Source organism: Musa acuminata, chromosome BXJ1-11 (assembly GCF_036884655.1).
Source record: "Musa acuminata AAA Group cultivar baxijiao chromosome BXJ1-11, Cavendish_Baxijiao_AAA, whole genome shotgun sequence".
Lineage (NCBI taxonomy): Eukaryota > Viridiplantae > Streptophyta > Magnoliopsida > Zingiberales > Musaceae > Musa > Musa acuminata.
Window position 1 is genome coordinate 31,797,186 of NC_088337.1, and position 19,768 is coordinate 31,816,953.

At 38.4% G+C, this 19,768-nt stretch overlaps 2 protein-coding genes across 7 annotated transcripts; one reads left to right on the forward strand and one right to left on the reverse strand.

Moving 5' to 3' along the window:
• The first annotated feature begins 6,592 nt into the window (after nucleotides 1-6,592).
• Nucleotides 6,593-10,542, forward strand: LOC135597716 (serine/arginine-rich splicing factor RS2Z32-like). Of its 5 annotated transcripts, none has more exons than XM_065091071.1 (7): nucleotides 6,593-6,713; nucleotides 8,118-8,240; nucleotides 8,984-9,023; nucleotides 9,185-9,280; nucleotides 9,360-9,556; nucleotides 9,657-9,734; nucleotides 9,981-10,542. In XM_065091071.1, the coding sequence occupies exons 2-7, from the start codon at nucleotides 8,134-8,136 to the stop codon at nucleotides 10,408-10,410; spliced, it is 948 nt and encodes a 315-aa protein (XP_064947143.1). In that variant the 5' UTR covers nucleotides 6,593-6,713; nucleotides 8,118-8,133; the 3' UTR covers nucleotides 10,411-10,542. The 5 variants fall into 5 exon arrangements, with proteins under 5 accessions (XP_064947143.1, XP_064947145.1, XP_064947146.1 ...); XM_065091073.1 differs by having other exon boundaries at nucleotides 6,601-6,704; XM_065091074.1 differs by having other exon boundaries at nucleotides 6,626-6,713; nucleotides 8,126-8,240.
• A 289-nt stretch (nucleotides 10,543-10,831) lies between these two features.
• On the reverse strand, nucleotides 10,832-17,396 carry LOC135597715 (uncharacterized). 2 transcript variants are annotated; one of them, XM_065091069.1, is made up of 6 exons: nucleotides 16,983-17,396; nucleotides 15,914-16,002; nucleotides 13,530-15,458; nucleotides 12,410-12,481; nucleotides 12,133-12,286; nucleotides 10,832-12,046 (listed from the first exon to the last, which is right to left on the reverse strand). In XM_065091069.1, exons 1-6 carry the CDS (start codon nucleotides 17,086-17,088, stop codon nucleotides 11,415-11,417), a joined length of 2,982 nt encoding a protein of 993 aa, XP_064947141.1. In that variant the 5' UTR covers nucleotides 17,089-17,396; the 3' UTR covers nucleotides 10,832-11,414. The 2 variants fall into 2 exon arrangements, with proteins under 2 accessions (XP_064947141.1, XP_064947142.1); XM_065091070.1 differs by lacking the exon at nucleotides 12,410-12,481 and having other exon boundaries at nucleotides 16,983-17,394.
• Between the last annotated feature and the right edge of the window lie 2,372 nt (nucleotides 17,397-19,768).

A 19,768-nucleotide genomic window follows, 5' to 3' on the forward strand; every position in this document is an offset into this window, starting at 1 on the left:
ACATCTGCGTCGGTACCGATGTAGAGTGCCAGTCGACATCTGCATCGACACTGATATAGATACAGAGCGACGTCGCTTATTCTTCTTCCCTCTTTCTCGATCCCTCATCCTTTTTCCCCCTTTCACTACTTGGCATGCATAAGAGGGTAAAAAGGATGAGCGATGCTCGACATCCTTACATTACTCATCCTTTTTTCTCCTTGCGCATGCTGAGCAATGAAAGAGGGACGAAGGATGAGGGATGCAGGAAGTAGGGAAGAAGGATAAGCATCGCCCTTCCCAGTATTGTTGTTGGCATCGACGCAGATGGAGAGCAGTGCCACCTTTTCGCGCATTATTGTCGGCACTAATATAAATGCAGATATAGAGCATCGCTCGACATCTGCGTCGGCACTGACACAGTTGCCGAGCAATATCGACGCAAATGCAAAATGTCGAAATCTACATCGTCCTCTTCCTCAAGAAGTTACAAAAGTCCTTGGCGTTTTCGTTGTATCGTTTTTATCGACCATAATCACTCGTGGCCCCTAGTGACATCGTCGTTTGCTACAATAAAAAATATAATTAAAATATTAAATTTATCTTTTTATGTTCATTATTTTCATGTCATTTTTACACATGTTGTATTTTTTTCAATAAAACTGATGACCGTAAATGAAGTTAAATATTTTATTTTTATAACGATTTCAATATAATTTTTTAATAAAAAAAAATCTAACTTCAAATGGTAATATGTAATTAACTTTAGTGATAACCTGTCCCATCTACTAGGCTGGACGTGGAGCCCACTTGTAGGGCCAGTAGATTTGGTCAATCAGAAGGCAGATAAGTAGGCTGGGTAGCTATTATTCGGATCCCAAGTCCCACGACACGTAAGTTCGTTGGACTTAAGTGATGGTTATAGCTAAATAAATTAGTAGACATATCATAATTTGCTGGAGATTTATAATTACCGGAGATCTAATATATAGTGAGCAAAATATTATAAATATTATCAGCATTTTGCACATAACAAGCGAGCTTTTAGTTAGTAAGAACTACATTTATAGAAGATGTTTTTTTTAATTGATTAGTAGACATTTTACATTAAACCATGAATTTATGAATAATAACAGGGTCTGCCATATCGATTTGTACCGCCCGGTACGGGTGGTACGTACCGGTCCGAGAGGCGATCGATACGCGGACCGCTCGCTATCGGGCGGTACACAAAAAAAAAACTCGTATCGGACGTTACGGGTAATATCGGGTGGTAACGGTCGAAATTTCGACTGTTACCGCCCGGTACCATTCGGTAACCGCTCGGTACCACTCGGTAACGGTCGGTTACCGGTCGAAACCGACCGTTACCATATTGTAGAAGTGTGGTAAACATTTTTTTCTCTCTCTCAAACATTTTTTTTCTCTCGTAAATTCTCTAAAACAATGATTTGTGAATTCAATCGAGGCTAATTTGGGAAGATTAAGAGGAAGAACTTTCTAATCAAGAGGTATGTATTCGTTTTCTTTAATTAGAGAGTAATTAAGATATTTAAGATTATGATTAGTGTTTTTCATGCATAGTAAGTATTGAATAATATTTATCATAGTAAAATAAGTTTAATTAAATTTTATTAAAGTTATTTAATGCTACGATTAGTTATTTTAATGATGATTTAATCAAAATTTATTTGATTTTATATCAATTTAATGTCTTTAATAGGTGTATTTATCATGTTTATAGTGGTGAAAGAGAAGTAATTAGTGAAAAATTAATTATATTAATCATATAATTAGCATAGATAAATGATAATTTTATCATAATTTGAATTTTGAATCATATTAGATTAAAATTACATATTTAATGTTTCTTTTATGTGTTTAACATATATATGATGGTAAAATAAGTTTAATTATGTTTTATTAAAGTTATTTAATACTGTAATTAGTTATTTTAACGATGATTTAATCAAAATTTATTCGATTTTATGTGAATCAAATATCTTTAATATCTATTAGGGTGTTTTTCATGTTTATAGTGTTGAAAGAGAAATAATTAGTGAAAAATTAACTATATTAATCGCTTAATTAGTGTATCTAATGATTTTAATACTTTTTTTATGCATGTAACATATTTATGATAATAAAATATGATTAGTTATGTTTTAATAAAATTACTTAATATTGTGATTAGTGATTTATGATCGATATTTGGTCAATTTAATATGTTTATGCTTTATAGTTTATTTGATTTAAATTTGATAGGATCATGGCACAACAGCCACATGATGATGCATGGGTTCATGCCTGAAAGCTAGATGGAAACCGTCATCATTGGCAATGTATTTATTGTGACTACATTGGTAAAGGTGGAGGAATAACTCGAGTGAAAATACATTTGGCTGGTGGGTATCCTGATATTGCAAAATACAAGAATGTTCCAATGGAGATCCGTAAATTATTTCAAAGCAAGCTTCAACAAGCAAAGGAAGATACATTAAAAAAGAAGGCAAGAGTTGAGGAAGAATATCATAGGGCTACACAAGAACCAGTTTATGATCAGTATGAGGGTTGCGGCGATGAAGTCGACCCGGATCTCACAGTTGGGATTCGTGCATCATTGGAGCATCAGTATACTATCGATGAAGCAATGAGGCATCGACGACCTGACTCACAATTAGAGCATGGTAGTGGTAGTGGAATCCAGAGGCCAACCAGCATGAGGCAACCAACTGCTCATTCTCAGTTAGGCCGAACTAGTAGCATGAGGTATGGTGGACTCCGTGGTTTTATGAGAGGTCTTGACAGGAGATCCGCACTAGATATTATTGATATTGATTCGCAAGCCTATCCCCCACAAACAGCGAAACAGACACGGATTGACGATGCATACACAAAAGAAAAAAAATGGGATATTGGGAAGGCAATCTCAAAATGGTTCAACTTTCATAGGATTCCAGCCAACACAGCCCAAGGTCCATATTATCATAGCATGATCTCCTCTATTCAAAAGTCTGGCACGGGGATCCAACCTCCAACACCGAAGGAGATTTACGGCGTGTATTTAGATGAGGAGGTGGCAGAACTAAAGGATTGAATCAAATCCTTCAAGAGGCAATGAGACGAATATGGGGTGATATTGATGTGTGATAGTTGGACAGGACCAACAAGAATGAGTATCATCAACTTTCTTGTTTATTGCAATAGAAGAGTGGTGTTTCATAAGTCTGTTAATGCTTCTGAAAAGATCCAAGATGCAAACTACATTGAGAGCTTGATGGACACTATGGTAGAGGAGATTGGACCATAGTATGTTGTCCAAATAATAACTGACAATTGAGCGAATTTCAAAAAGGCCGGTTTGCAATTGATGGAAAAAAGAAAAACTTTGTTTTGGACTCCATGTGCAGCTTATTGCATAGATCTAATGCTGAAGGATAATAGTGAGTTGGATGCGGTCAAGAAATGTGTAGCTCGAGCACAATAAATTACAAAGTTTATATATAATCATCATTGGGTCCACACATTAATGCAAAAGTATGTAAACGGTGAGATACTTCGACCTGAAATTACTCGGTTTGCTACAAATTTTATTACATTAAAGTCATTACAGCAAAAAAGGTATGGCTTGAAGGCAATGGCTAGCTCACAAGAGTGGTCTGAATCTAGATATTCGAAATTGAGTGATGGAAAGAAGATAGAAAAGGCCATTCTTTCCTCTAGATTTTGGGAGACTATAGCAGAAATCATAAAAGGTGTGGAACCACTTTATATTGTCCTCCGTAAGGTCGATATGGACAAGCGTCCACAAATGCCGTATCTTAAATATATGCTGATTTCAGCAAGAGAGGAGGTAAGGAAAGCATTCAAAGATGATTTTAAGGCCGATCAATATGTACGAATCATTGATCGTCGGACCGAAGTTTATATGGATCAAGATATCCATAATGCAGGTAAATTCATATTCAGAATAATTTAATTTATTATTATTTAGATAATAAAAAATCATACTAACAAAATTATGTTTTGCAGCGTATTATCTAAACCCGGCAATTCAATATCGATATGCTCTCGGAACGCAAAATAATTTCCTAACGACACTACGAAATGTTATATATCGGCTCTTGCCAAACACTACCGAGGTAGCCGATGCTCTTATGGAGGGTCGATTATTTCTAGAAACAGTTGGTTCATTCTCCGACGTTGTAGCTGTATCATGCCATTACACTATGGATCCTGGTGAGAAAAAGTTATGCATATTGATTATCAATTATATTTAATATTAATTATTTGTTATGTTAATAAAATCTTATTTATATCTTTTTGCAGTCGAGTGGTGGCTACAATTTGGAGGTGATGCACCACATTTAAGGAAGGTTACCGTTCGTGTACTTTCACAGACAACAACATCTAGTGGTTGCGAACGTAATTGGTCAACGTTTGCATTGATTCATACGAAGGTCCGCAACAGACTCTCCTACAGACGGTTAGAAAAACTAGTATATGTCCATTATAACATGCGGCTAAAATTACGATGTGCTGAGTTGGATAAGGAGCCAGAGGAACCAGATATTGATCCCATTGACCTCCAATTCTACAACGAAGATTTAGAGCCAATGTTAGATTGGGTTGAAGCAGCAGAGAACCAAGAGGATCCTCTACTTGATGAGGTGGGAGATCCTCAGCGTCCTTCATATTTTATCACCGAGGCAATAGAAGAAGAAGAAGCACAACCCCAACAGGTAGAAAATCCCCCTCGATTACAACATGGCAGGAGTCAAACTACTCGAGGAACTACCGATACCCAATGGTCACACTCGTCCGCCCAATGTGCAAAGGCAAAGAGGAAGGCAGTAGCATCAGTTGCATCGTTGGAAAGAATCGAGTCGGGCGACGAGACACCTTCACAATCACATTCTCTTTCTCGCTCGGTCCAGAGACATGACAGCAACATGGACAGCAGTGCCTCGACAGATGATGGCGGTGATGCCGGGCAGTCGTTGGTCTCGTCTACACAACTTGAGGGTGGTGAATGGACTGAGGAGCAATATTTTACACATGCCACTCAAGATTCAGATCATGGAACTCGACAAGGTACTGGTCAAGTTTATGCGCGGAAGGGGAAGGGGAAGGATGAATATGAACAAATGCGATAGAGCATACATGATATAGACACAGAAAGAGACTCATCGTATTCACAACTATCGTATTATGGAGAATCATATGGGCAACAACAGTATGGTGATAGTTGGTCATCCTTCTCTGAGCAACAGCATGATACAGAACAACACCAATATATGCCTCAAGAGTTACCTCGGATAAATATGATTCATGACGATCAATCTACGATCAGCACCACATTGATGCATCAATGGCATACGGTGTATCAATACACTATGTCATGGGATCAATTTCATGATTGGGTCCAACAAACATATCATATTGATATGTATCGGATCGAGGACCCTGATCCACCACCCGTGGAGACCCGTCGTTCGTTTTGGTGGTAGAATTAACAATCAGGTATATCTAGATATATGATTATTTAATTCATTTAGAGTTTATATTGTAACAAAATAGTCTAACAATTCAACTGATTTTTCTGTAGATATTTCAATCTATAACGAGCTAAAATACGAACCTCGAACAAGACTACCTCAAAGCCCGAAAAAGATATATGATGCTATTCTTACCTAATTTACATTGATTTTGCTAAACTTATACTATTACTATATTTATTTGTAACTTGAAAACCCTATCCTAACTTTTTTTTTAATTTTCAGGTATTTTCGGAGGGTTAAATCGATGAAATCAGGTGTACCGCTCGGTACACCTCGGTATACCGCTCGATACGTCGTACCGTACCGAGCCCGAGTCGAAACGCCGGTACGGTACGGTACGACGAACCCTGAATAATAAGTTCACATTTTACAAAATATTATGCGTGAAAAAGGTTTAGTGAAGAATGAGAGAGAGGAGCCATTTTGATAAGCACTAATAAGTAATAATTTAATTTTTTATTTTTAATTTACTTTCACTCATAAAGATAGAATTATAATATTTATTTCTTATGATTAACACACAAAAATAAAATTTGAATTATTTACTTTCTAAAAATTATATTACTTATTATAAAAATAAATTAATTAATAAATTTGAATATACATATATATAATTAAAAAAATTAATTTTCTTTATTTTTAATCATACTATATAAATAATAATAATAATAAGTTTTATTTATGATAAAAAATTTATATCAAGAGAGAAAAATAATCGATGGTTATATTTATACCAAGAATTTGGTGAATATTTATTATACGCAATTAGCAGGGATATGTGATTATTAGCATAGATTTTACTAGCAGAATCAACTTTTGGTGAGAATCTTATTCATAATTAACAGATGTTTTGACTCATTTTTACAATCACAAACAACGATCCGATTAAATCCAACACGAGAACAGTGTTGTGCTGCTGCTGCACCGACAGCATTCAGTGTTGCGTGCGCGCACCTCGCTGTAACGTTTCCTTCCTGTGACAGACTCACACAGCATCTCTCGGTTAGGACGCCACAGTTGATCCAAGGCTAGACCATCTCAACCGTCCATTCATCAAGGCATTTATTTCTATTTATAAACGCCGATCGCCGACACGATCGAGCGAGCTCGCGTGCAAGTCTCAGGCGGCTGGCTGGCTAGGGTTTCCTCTTGTCTCTCCCCTAGGTCTGTCAGGTGACCGATTCTTTCTTATCTTCCTAATTCAAGGTTTTAGCTTACCTTCATGTAATCTTTTCTGACAACTGAGTTTCACCGTGGTTTGATCATTACATGCGATCTGTCGTCTTCTCATGGTGATGGGTGTAGGATTTGGAATCTGGTAAAAATTGGTTCTTGATTCTTTTGATCCAGAAGCATAGGGTCGAGGGACGCTTAGATACATGAAAAACGATTTTTTTTTTTCTGTTATTTGCTTATTAAGAATTTGGTGGATTATTCGAAGTTCATAAATTTGCTGCTACGGGGCTAAAAACCCTTACTTTCCATCTCCTGAGTCTTTCTTTTTTTCCCTTTCCTTGATTAGTGCGGGCTATTTTGATCTGCACATCATCGAATCTGTGTCTGCATCTGCAGACAAAAGGATGGACCTAAGGCAAATAATTAAACAAATGTGGGTTTTGTGTGAGAGAATGTACCAGGCCGGATATGAACGAGGTTAAAGTTAGGTTGTCTATTATTTTAGAAATTCAATGATTTAGTAGTAATGATAAACACAATGCAGTTTTTTGAAAGTCATATCTTGTTTGGTTTCTCTCACAGGTGGAGCAATATGGCATGTGAAGTTTGACTCTTTCACTTAAGATGCTTTGTGATTTATTAAATTCATTCATATTATGTAGAAGTAGCAAAACTAAAATTTCATATTCATTTTGGTTCATTTCAAATTATGACCCGCTTAATAGTTGCTTGTTCTTTCTCTGCATGCAAGTTAATGCCCTTGCTTTTAATCATATGACATCTATATATGTTCAAGTGAGAAGAGGATTAAGAAGGTTTTCTGTTGATATTTTTTTCCTTCTTGAATTAAATCAAACCGTGTAAAAAGCTTCTGATGCTTCGAAACTAAATAAAATATTTTATGTAGGTTCTGAGGTATGGTTACTGGTCGATGTTGGAAATAAAATCTAGCTAAGTATTCTCGTTGAGAGTAATTGAGCTTGTTGTACTAGAGGCTTCCATAAAGATAGTTGAGTGTGATTTAGCACTCTTCAAGTTTTGTTATTCAGCCAAACCCATCACTTTTACTTCTTGTTATTGCTCACTGTCCATGGTAATTTTTGTATTTGCAATGCATTTTTATGAGAGAAGATAGAACAATGCCTTCTAGTTTTTAGTTTGAGCTTTAAAATGAGACAGCTTATAAGTTGAATCCACTCCCTCAAACTTTTTTCGTGCATCTTTAGTCTCTCATTCATCTATCTACAGTTTTAAATAACTATCTACAGTTTTAAATAAGACAATTAAAACAAGTAATGTGTTGACATTAACAGTTAGCTTAACTTTTCATTTTTTTAGCTAGTGCCTTTAAAATACCAGCTTGTGGAAATGCTTGCATAACTTTTATGGTATTTGTTGAAGACTTGCAGCACCCAAAATGCCTCGCTATGATGATCGTTATGGTGGCACACGTCTATATGTTGGCCACCTGTCATCACGTACTCGTTCACATGATCTTGAAGACCTCTTCAGCAGATATGGCAGGTATTAAAGCTCCTGGTGCATACTAATGCTGCATTGTTTTCATCAGGATCTGATTCTAGTAATAATTGTTGTCACTTTGTAGGATGAATCTTTTTTTCTCCATTTATACATTATAAATAATAATATTTAGTCACAAATTGATTAGTTTCACGTATAAGGAGGGCAGTTTTGCTGGCTTTATGCTCACATAATTCTTTGGGTTCTTTGTGGTCATCCTTTAATGTACCACACATTTATGCGTCTGTCATCATCTCCAAAATTTAATTTATTTTCACTATTTTACTGTATATAGAAAGCTGACCATCTGGATTTTTGTGATGGTAGCTATTTTGTTTTCTTTTTCTTTTTCATTTGGTTTCCACAAGATGTCTCCTAGCTGAGATAACTTGCTGAGGTGATTGGAGATGTCATTGTTTCCCAAGCCAGTATGTTGTGCTTGGATGTTTGCCATTTATCTTTATATGTTATATTGCGAGAAGGTTAAAGCAAAGTGAGTGTGTTTTAACTTGAATGATGTTGTTGAAGGTTGTTGGGTTTTTGCCCAGCCGGGAGGTCTCTGGTGAGAGGGTGCCCTCGGTGGAATTGGTGGCTAGTCTTGCAAACTTAAATGAGAGTTTGGCGATTCTTTTGTAGTCTTATTGCGTGTCACAAAGTGGTGTTTTGTTCTTCTGAGGTGCGAATTATCATATGGTGTGCTACTTAACTTCTGATGGCCTTATTCTTTCTGGCAACCATTTCCGCAGAGTACGAGATGTGGATATGAAGCATGACTATGCTTTCATTGTATGTCAACTTATACTCTTTATGCAATCTCTACAGTTTCCTTTCTTTCTTATTATTGGCTTTTGTGATGCCAATAAACATTACCATTCACATGTTTCATTAATACCATCTGATTTAGTTTTTCTGTTTTCTATATGTTGGGTTTGTCTAAACATTTTCAGGAATTTAGCGATCCTCGGGATGCAGATGATGCTAGATACAGCTTAAATGGGAGGGAATTTGATGGGAGTCATATTATTGTGGAATTTGCGAAGGGGGTATGTAGTTTAACTATGAAGTCAATATATTAATTTACCACTTTTTGTTTCCTCCTACTGAAAGTTGGTATTCCCTCAGATTCCACGTGGTTCTGGAGGATCACGTGAGTATCTTGGAAGAGGCCCTCCACCTGGTTCTGGCAGGTGCTTCAACTGTGGCATAGATGGGCATTGGGCTCGAGACTGCAAAGCAGGTGATTGGAAGAACAAGTGTTATCGCTGTGGAGAAAGAGGCCATATTGAAAGAAACTGCCATAACAGTCCAAAAACTCTCAAGTATGATTTGTTTTGGCTTTTCGTATTGGTAATTAGTTCTTTGGCAATGGCTTTTCTGGCACTGGGTAGCTCGTGGAGATTGTCATGGTTCCCTATGCAGACGTGGGAGAAGCTATTCACGATCTCCATCCCCTCGCCGTGGTAGGAGCCGAAGCTATAGTAGAAGCCGCAGTTATAGGTGAAGCAAAAAATATTCAGATCCTTTATGGTTCCTTTCGCAAACTTGGCTTTTAGTTTAAATTTTGGTTTGTTGCTTCTAAATGCTGCATGTCTGTAGAAGACTCATTGTTAGAGGGCTGCATTGTTATTTAAAAGGGTGATGTGACTTTGTGATTGTTCGATAATTATGATGGACATGCAGTTATAGTTTTTGTGTTCATCTAAAAGTACTGGTCTTTCTAACTTTTATGTTTTCCACGACCAGCCGATCTAGGTCTCCTGCTCCTAGAAGAGATGGGCGGAACACAGAACGGGAGGACACAAGGTCAAGAAGTCCTGGTTATGACAGGAGTCCAAGGTCAAGAAGTCCAAGGTCAAGGAGCCCAAGGTCAAGGAAGAGCACATCTTCACCTAAGGGGAGGAAGCAGAGCCTTTCACCCGACGGTAGCAAGAGCCCACGAGCGAGCCGGAGCCCCTCACCTACGGAACGAAGGGAGGTTGAGCGCAACGGATCAAACTACAATGAGAGTCCTGTGAGGGAGAACAGCAGGAGCCCAATGAGTCAGGATCGTGATAACTCTCCAGTGGGTGGAGGGTATCAGAGCCCTGAGACGAACCGGCGGAGCCCTAGTCCCAAGGACGATAGGGACGAAGATGGACATGCTTCTCCCAGAGCTAGCGAGTCACAGGACTGATCTGGATTCAGTAGTTAAACAGAACTCTGTTAGTAGTAAATTCCATAAACGAGAGATGTCTTCAAGGACAATTGTCGGTGTCGGAACTTATAATTGTGTGATTTGTCTTAACTAATTTGCTATACTTTTATATTTTTTGTATTCATGTGATGTGTGGATGCTCAGTTTGACCGATGCAGAAGTTGCATGTTAAATTAGATGGTGGTGTTGAAAGAGTAGGTGAATCTGGGTGATAAATTCGAGTTACAAGGAAAAGTGTTCCAGGAATGTGTTTCAATAGCCCAACTTTCTGCGTCCTTTCCAAGCTTGATCCAATTTTAGAGCATTTCTTGGGTACATTAGTTTGAACCGATGGATCCATTGCGTTCTTTAGATGTTTTGACCTGTCAACTATGACAAGGTGTAATCTCTCTATGCAGTATTCTGTGAAATGTGCTCGAATCCATATTTACTCACAGTATGGTATTGTGAAAAGAAAAAGAAACAAACAAGAACACACCTACCACGGAAGGATAAATTGTGAGGCAGTGTTTCACACCCCCTTCACATCACACACACTCTCTCTGAACACCCCAGCTCAAGCCAATGCTGAAAACTATACTGTTACTCACTTGCACCTTCAAATGTTACTGAACTCTTGGCACTCTTACCTGGTCTTTCTTTGTTCTGACATGGGATGCACAAACCTAAAGCTTGGATCCTATGAATGACACTACCTGGCCATCAGCACAGCCTTGTCACAGAGTTGAATGCACCTCATTGTAGATTATTTGCGACTACTTGTGACTGAAGTTTCCATGACCTCCCGGTGCCGACAGATGAAAGCCCTCGAATTATTATGTTCGTGATTGCTGATCTCCGACCTGCCTGTGGTTCAAACTTGAATTCTTATGATATGTCCATAACCAGCAAAATCTTGTGGCAGCTGACACCCTGCCTTCAACAGATGATCTATGTGGCTATATATATCCACCATCAAAACTAGATCTTTTAACCAGAGGAGCCTATCCTGCCATGAACTCTACAACAAGTTCTTCCAATAGTTCCTCCTTCAGCGTCCTCTCGATCTCCACTCCTACCTCATCGATGTCATCTCCTAAGTCTAGCCATTTAATGTCCAGAACCTTGTCCTCTGCGTTACCCCCACTAAGTTCCATACGTTTCTCCACCAACATTTGCCATGTCTTCTCCACAAGTCCTTCAGAACCCCACATGGGTGCAATCCTTCTTGTGGAATTAACCCATGGATGCCGGTCCATACAAGGAGCGAGGATCTCTGCGAGTGTCGAGTTTGTCAGATCAAACATCAGCCTTCTCTCTGAGTGTGACCATGCAACCAGTTTACTGTACTTCCTCTCCAGCTTTTCAAATAACGTTGGTTTCACTGGATGTTCCGGTGAGTAACATGCATTACAAAGCTTCCCTTGCTTGGCACTGTGAACACCAGACACAATTAGTATATCAAGAAGGTAGGTGTAGTCCCTCTCCTCTTCATCCATGAACTCCTCTTCTAAGTAGCTATTCTGCTGAATGGATTGACAATCCTCACTATCATCCTCGTTACTCAAAGTGATAACTTCTGATGCCTCGGCGCATGGATCTACTGACTCTGAGGGTAAAGTTTTTGTATTGAGCTCTGCAAGTAAGAAAAACATTATGCACATTTGTAAGAGAATGGACTAGGCTAAGAGAGCTGAAGATCCCATTACCATTTATACTTACCAAGAAGGCCTCCATTCAGAATTTTAGGACATCCCAAATCATCTTCTCTCACTGGAAGATCAAGTACAGAAACAGGGCATGGTTGCGAAGCCTCTTTTGTTCTTACAGGAGTGAGCAATTCAATATATAATTGAGAGCCATCAGTTGGTGCTTCCTGAGGGAAAGATTAACCTTTTAGGAAGATGCATGATACAAATTCATCTTGAGATTCAAGATGCAACTGAATATTACTGGAATTTTTAAATTAAAAAAAAGAAAGAAGTATTCACCTACATACCAAGAAAAAGTGATCGAGGGATATGTACCGACAAGGTGTCACATTAAATCTTGGAGAACATATTTCAGAAGGCTAGTTGTCGATCATGAAACAAAAGCAGAACAAAAGCAACAGTGATGAAAATAATCTGAAAAGCTTCAGAATTAACAATAACAAGGACAAGCCTCCAGGTAAATAAGAAATTTTGAAAGAAAATTCCCCCATTTGTTCTAAATCCTGTATCTCCTGCGCTAAAAAAAAGGGTCTATATTTTGGAAAGATAGTGAGTTTGGGAAGGTTTTTGGTGTGTCTCGACCATGCCATGTCATGTGGACAGTATGAGCATAGGGGGTCCACTCCATGTCAATGATTTGCAGACAGGTCTCTACATGAATGTCAGGTTGTGCTTCTCCACTCGGACCTGTGCCGCAGCTTTCTGTTGGTAATGTCTTCAAATTAGAGTTACTAGAAAGGGGCATACTTGCAGATATTAGAACCAAAATTTAAATATTTACAATTAATTCAACTGAGCTTTTGCCCAGTGGTTCCCCTCCTCATCTTGATCAGGTTCTAGTTCTGGTGTCAGCGTAGGTGGCTGCCCAAGTGGGGTATCACTCTTTTGTTATTCTCTAGAAAAACCATATGCAATTATTTTCTACCATGTTAAAAGGTAAAAAACTTGTAATTTATAGTCCACAAAACCCCTTTAAGATTATGCTCGGAGACAACAATTTATTATTCAAGTATACCGCTCCCTTGAAAAAGGAAATTGAAAGGATTTGATAGCTCTCAAATCTATAAAAGTCAAGTGCTAGTAGCAAAGCAGGATTCTATCTTGGTTAATGTCTAACCTGATACCTCAATTCTCAGACAATGTCACAGCAAATGCTTTACGGTACTGTGTCAAAAATGGAGGTTCAGCCATATGATACAAGAAAACTTTAGTAATTTAAATGATCAATTAAAATACTACAAAATGCATTCTAAGAATCGCAAAGACTACAACACCCATAAAGAATGTAAGCATGAACTTAAAAAAATGATAAGATGTAATACAAACTAAGGAAAGAAAAAGGGTTACTTCGTCAGTCATATACTGCTAAACATACTTGTATATCTTAAAAGTAACCTCAATACACACCTTCAAGTTAGGACTGGAAAATTTAGGATTCATTAAGATCATATGAGTCATTGTTGGCTGAGCTAGCTCCTGATCTGTTATCGACATATGCGCATCTGCAGAACGGGGAACAGAAGGAAGTTCAAAATTCAGTTCAGCAGTTGATTCACAAAGTGCACCTTTCCGCATCCTTTCTTGATTCGTGTGAATTTCTTTTGAAGGTAGGTTATTTTCCTCTCCACCAAAATTAGAGTAAAGCTTGAGATTGCCACTTTTAATGCTTTTGAGTGAAGAACTTTCTCTTGGAATGCATTTTTTTTGTCTCAGCCTCAACATATCATGAAATGTACCAAAGTGTTCAACACCAAATCTGTGCATGCTGCTCAAATTTCGACTCCCATAATTAGTTGATGAAGCTGGAAGAGCAGTTGATTTTGGTAGATTTATAAAGAACCCATCTACCCAGCTATCCCTATTGTTAATACTTGAAGGAGAACCCCATGGTGCTCGCATGTCAAGTTTGGATAATTTCTCATCTGAAACAGTATGAACCAATGGTGAACCCGGTGCTGGATTTTGAGTTTCCAAATCGGATAAAGCAAACATTTCAGCCAAAGTACTTGAGCCTTTACCACAATCTCCTGCCTCCTTAATGTGGTCGGTCACCTTCCACTTTCTAGACAAGTTTTTACTGGACTCTCTTCTAAATTCAGTTGAAGTTGCTGAGGAACCATATGTGCTATTCCAGTAATTACATCTGTTGGAAGGTCTACAGGATGCCTCAGAATTGCACAGATTGTTCGCACCAGGCATAATACAAGAGCTCTCATCCCTGGAGAATCTGTTAAGCCCCAAAACTGGCACATGCTTATTACTGCTGCTTTTGGATTCTTTCGGTTGTTCTGTGATCTCTCTAGAAATTTCTCTTAAACCTTTAGTCTTGCAGCCAAAAGCTTCCATATTATGGGAAAAGTTAGACCATTCCCTTCCTACATTGTCAGGCTCTTGAAACACAGTTTGAGTAGTCAGTCTTCTATCAGCAAACTGAATAACCTTAGGAGTTTCAAGAACACTTCTTCCCTTGCTATGGGCTTTATTAGTACTCGGCTTCAAAAGAACAATATGATTGGGATGGACACATGGGTTACTGTTGCCTGCAGATTTTTGCAAAAGAGAATCATTGTGTTCCTTAAGAGAGTGTCCGACCATACCAGTAACTGGTTTTGTAAAAGTGATCATAACATCATTCAGCAGATTAGTGAACCCATCTGTCTTCCTCTCTGATGGACAACATACTTTATCACTTTCAATCTTAGCACCACTTGAAGACTTGAAAAGTGCAATCTTGCTTGTTAAATGAGAGGGTGCAAGCCACTTCAAATCATGAAAATATTTCTTAAATAAGAAATTGGGTTCCTGGAAGGCTTTAAAAAAATGATGCTTCTTGCAATCGTGGTCTGCCAACCTATTATTAGATTTTATAAAAGTTCTTTGTGATTTGTCACTATGAAATTGCTTCACACCCATGAAACTTTGGTCGACAGAGCTTACACCTGGCTTGAATTGTTTGTTCACATCAAACTTGTATTGTTTTAGACTTGGCAATGCCTTATTATCTGGTTTTTTCTTTTCTCTCTCAACTTTTCGCGTTTCTGTGACATCATAAACATCTTTGAATCCTTGGTGCTCAGTGGTGCTCATCCAGGGTGAATGCTCCTCTCTCCTCAGGTACTTGTCTTGCAAGCCAACAGCTGATATTTCCTGAAAGCAATCATTTATTACCTTCTTTTGTTTATTGACTTCTTGTACAGGAGGCTGTTCATCGAGACCCATTAATTTTGCAATTATACTAGGTGAGGACCATCTAATTTCTGCCTCTCTTGTAGTTTCTTGATCCATATGTTTCTCCGATGGTTTCACACTGGTCTTGTCATATGGGCTTTGGCAAGACTGGAGCAAATCACAAATATCAGAATGTTTGAACAAAACAATGTAGGCTTCAGAAGTCAAGCAGACATCCAAATGCATGATAGAAAACATTTTTTTCTTCCTAAAATGTCTTTTTCTTTTCTTAAATAATTTTCTGTTGTTATTGCAATTTTATCAGACGCATCCAGTACAAGTAACTAACACGCTATCTAGGAAATTCAAGACAATACAACATCAGTATTGCTGAACAAGCAATTATTTTACTTCTAGGAAATCTACTATGACATCCATTGTGGATATCTCACAGATAATACTAAAAGTAACAAATTACTCGATGCATGTTAAATGCATGAATAAGAGTGCACATCGGCCTTCAAAACACATCAAAAGATACTGGTGTTCTTTGTATTTTACTGTTTCACTGCATACAGCTTATTCAAAGCAATAGTATACCAGTTGGGAAGAATGGCACTTACATAATCTTCTTCTTTCTGAAAGCTACTACTGCAAGTGGATTCAGATTCCATTTCAAGTCCATTCCTTTGTTCCATCAGATAATCACATCCTGAAAGAAACCTGAAATTTGTTAGACAACTACCAGCCCGATGCGACTCTCAACAGATGAAATTTTGTGTAACTTTGGAAGGTCATTCAAGATCTAAAGCATATACTGGATTATGAACAATCTCCTAATCTGGCACATGATGTAAAATTTAGATAAAGGCAGAGAAAGGATCATTTTTTCTTGAAGCATTTAAGCAACGGAACTATAAACCTCAGCATCTTAAATGCAAGCTGAAGTATATGGTCACACTAAGCTTTTGGCGAGTAGTTAAACATAGTAATCAGTAACATGACAATAATGTTTTTTGCTGGGAGGAATATGGCTTCTCACCATTGTCATCCAAGACCAATTCAGCTATCGATTACAAAACTCTCAATAACTAAGACCAATTCAGCTAATTAATAACAGAAATGAGTTGAACTGTGCTGTTATGCATAGACAATGCGGCAATCATGGTGAAGACTGTGCCTGGAAAACCTGTATGAATAGAATGGGAAAGGGAAATTAAGAACCAGTGGATGATGGTGAAGATGATACAGGAAAAACAAATTCCAGATGGATGATACAACAAAAAACGTCAGGCAACTGCAAAGAGAAGCATACGAAGTTGTTATCTATCACTACTATTTTCTGATGTAAGGAAAAGAAATCCTCGAAGATTTTTGCGAGTCGATGGCAGACGAACTCTCATATGAAGTCCTGATCGAGAAAAAGGAGAACTTTTTGACAGAAGGAGACCTTCCATTTTATTTATTAGCTAACAGAGCAAAGCACGGCCACAATTCTAAGAAGTCTGTGATTAGATCACATAAAATACTTCCCTTTCTGCTGGTCACTACTTGAATCCACATATACTCATGCATCCAAGAAGAAGAAGAAAAGGCGGTACTTCAAACAGACCACAAAAGAACCAAAAGCCACCGGAATGTGGAGAGCGAGATAGAGAGAGAGAGAGCGAGACGAGATGATCCAAGACGCACCGGAGACCCGCAACACGCCACCACCGACCCGATAGGCTCGTTCTCTCCGCTGCCCCCGCCGGCGACTCCGGAAACCCTGCTGCGTCCGAAACCAATCCGCCTCCATCTCTCCTCCTCTTCTCTTATCCGGGAAAAAAGGAAGGATCTTTCACATCAAATCTTCCATAATTCTCTTCTTCGATACAATTGGGACACATTCATCGACGCCACTAAGCATTGTACACCAAGACACCAAATTGTGTGTGTGTGTGTGTGTGTGAGAGAGAGAGAGAGAGAGAGAGAGAGGGAGGTGTTTCGTAGGTGGGGACTCGAGGGCAGACCAGAGAGCGAAGCAGAGGAGATGAGAGAGAGCAAACAAATGGCAGCGGTAAGCATATAGGAGTCGCACTGTATAGAAAGAGTAACGATGACGGCTATTGGCTAACGCTGCATCAAATGTCTGCCCGTTTCATAGCAATAACTGAGTAATGCCATTAATTTAATCTGGTCAATATACAGAACAATATAAATCCTAATCCCAATAGTTACTTCCCCTGTCATCAAGTCACATACTTGTCGTTGTTTGATGTCTTGTCTGTCTGTGTCAATCCAAGTAACAATTGCCATGGCCCATGGTTGATGCGATCACGCGTGCTCGTTGTACCGTTCACCCTTTCCCTTCTTCACAGAGAGAGAGAGAGAGAGAGAGAGAGAGAGAGAATGATAGAGAGAGCTCTTCCTGCTGGTCTGGTATTGCATCATGGAGAAAGTAGAGAGTACATCAACTGATGGAAGATGAAAATGGATGTCTTCGTAGAACTTTGGAGTCATCTCTTTGGTTCTGCTTATAACCCATGACAGCTTCAATGGGTCAAAAACAGGTGCTTCCGTGAGAGGCTATGAAAACTTCTGCCGTATCATTCATCTTCCCCGTAATAATTGGTGAGATGACTGAATCTTAATCGTGCCAATAACGGGCAGGTTTCTGCAGGTGAATCAGTGGTGTTCAGCATCTGCTCAAGTTGTGGTGTGTTTGAGAGGACCACCACAACTTGTTCATAGTTGGCAGAAGGCTACAAGCAGAGGCAAACAAAAAGTCTTCTCGCACATGTAACAGTGGCCCATTTGGGATGCTACCCATCTTGTACTACTCTCTGCATCTCTCATTTGGTTGGAAGTAAGTTCTCATGCCCAAACTCCTTTGAGCAAAAATCCTTTAGCATTCTTCCAAACAAGGAATAAACTTACATCTCATTGTCTATAATATCATTCAGAGTGTCTGCATGGCTTTCTTTCTTCTTCTTCTTCTTCTTCTTCTTAGTAGTGATTGCAGCAGTTTAGGTAACAAAACATAAAACATTCATTGCCTTATCACACAAGGCATAGAATTCCCCCCAAACTCCTTCAATTGTGCAGTAGCACCACTTGTCAGTGATGGTGTTAATTAATGTTGGACAGCTCACTGCTTCAGAAGCATTAAGTAAACATGTGTTCCCACATGCAACCACAAATGATGGACCCAACATACATACATACACAGACAGAGAATATTCTGATGCTTAGTTTAGTGGTGGCTATGAGAAGAAAATGTGGTGCCTATTTAATTATCTTCAACACAAACGGAGGCCATAAGAATGCACAATCATAGCATTATCATGGATAATTATCCATGCTAAAATTCTATGTTCATCTAACAACAGTTGGATTGCTCAATCACATCTGCAACATGTTTGGGACACAACTTATTTGATAGAAGGTCAGAACTCTCCACAAGATATCTTATTGACCTCACCTCCATATATTTTTCTCTTTGTAGTCTCTTGCTTTCCTGACTCACATGGTTTGTTTGTCTTCCCACATTCATGAACTACATTATTATTATTATATCTTTGTATACTACTCCTAAATATTCATCATGTTCTCAGGAACAGATACTGAGAAGGCCAAGATCAACTTTTTTGGGGTGCAAACATGTCACTTGGGAAGTGTTCGAATAGAGCCAAACAGTAAGAGCAGAGACATGTCTGATGTTTACTGTGTATGCTGATTAGTTCTGAGTTAATGATTCAACAGTTTCAAATCGAACTAGAACCAGGAACATCTGATTCAATTCTAGTTCTTGCAAATTGAAATGAGAGTCAAAATATTCATCATTAAAAACACACACAAATAATGGTTAGGATTTTAAATTTTAAATTTAATGACTTAATTTCAATATTGATGGAATGATTTTTCTTTTAATATATCGAAATCGATGATTAGGACAGTAATCGAAACCGATAATTCTGGAATTAAAACCGATAATTTTAGGACTGAAACCGAAACTATGTGAAACTAGTTGGATTTTGATTCTAAACTTGATAGAATAAGAAGCGATTTAATTGGCATGGATGGTCAAACCATAAAGGATAAGTACTGCTAATAAGATAAAACGATGATGACGAAGTGATGAATTGGCCACATCAATCATGACCACTTCTAGCAGGGACTCAACGCATAGATTTGGCACTTTGCCTCAGGCATCTCTAGTTTGTCCTGCCCATCGAATCACCATCTCTAATGCTTCTCACAGAATGGCTCTTATGGTAGGTAATACCAGTCCATCACAGCCTGTTCAAGGCATCATGCGGTGTCACCTTCCCATTAGGAATGCAGCTTGTTAACGCAGAAGATGTTCGACAGAGAAATCTTTTGCACTGCTCATTCCTTCACAGAGGAGGATAGGTAGAATCTGCAGCTCTCAAAACATGAACAAGAAGAAGGTAAAACCACACTGACTTGAATTCACAGATAAATGACCTCAACAG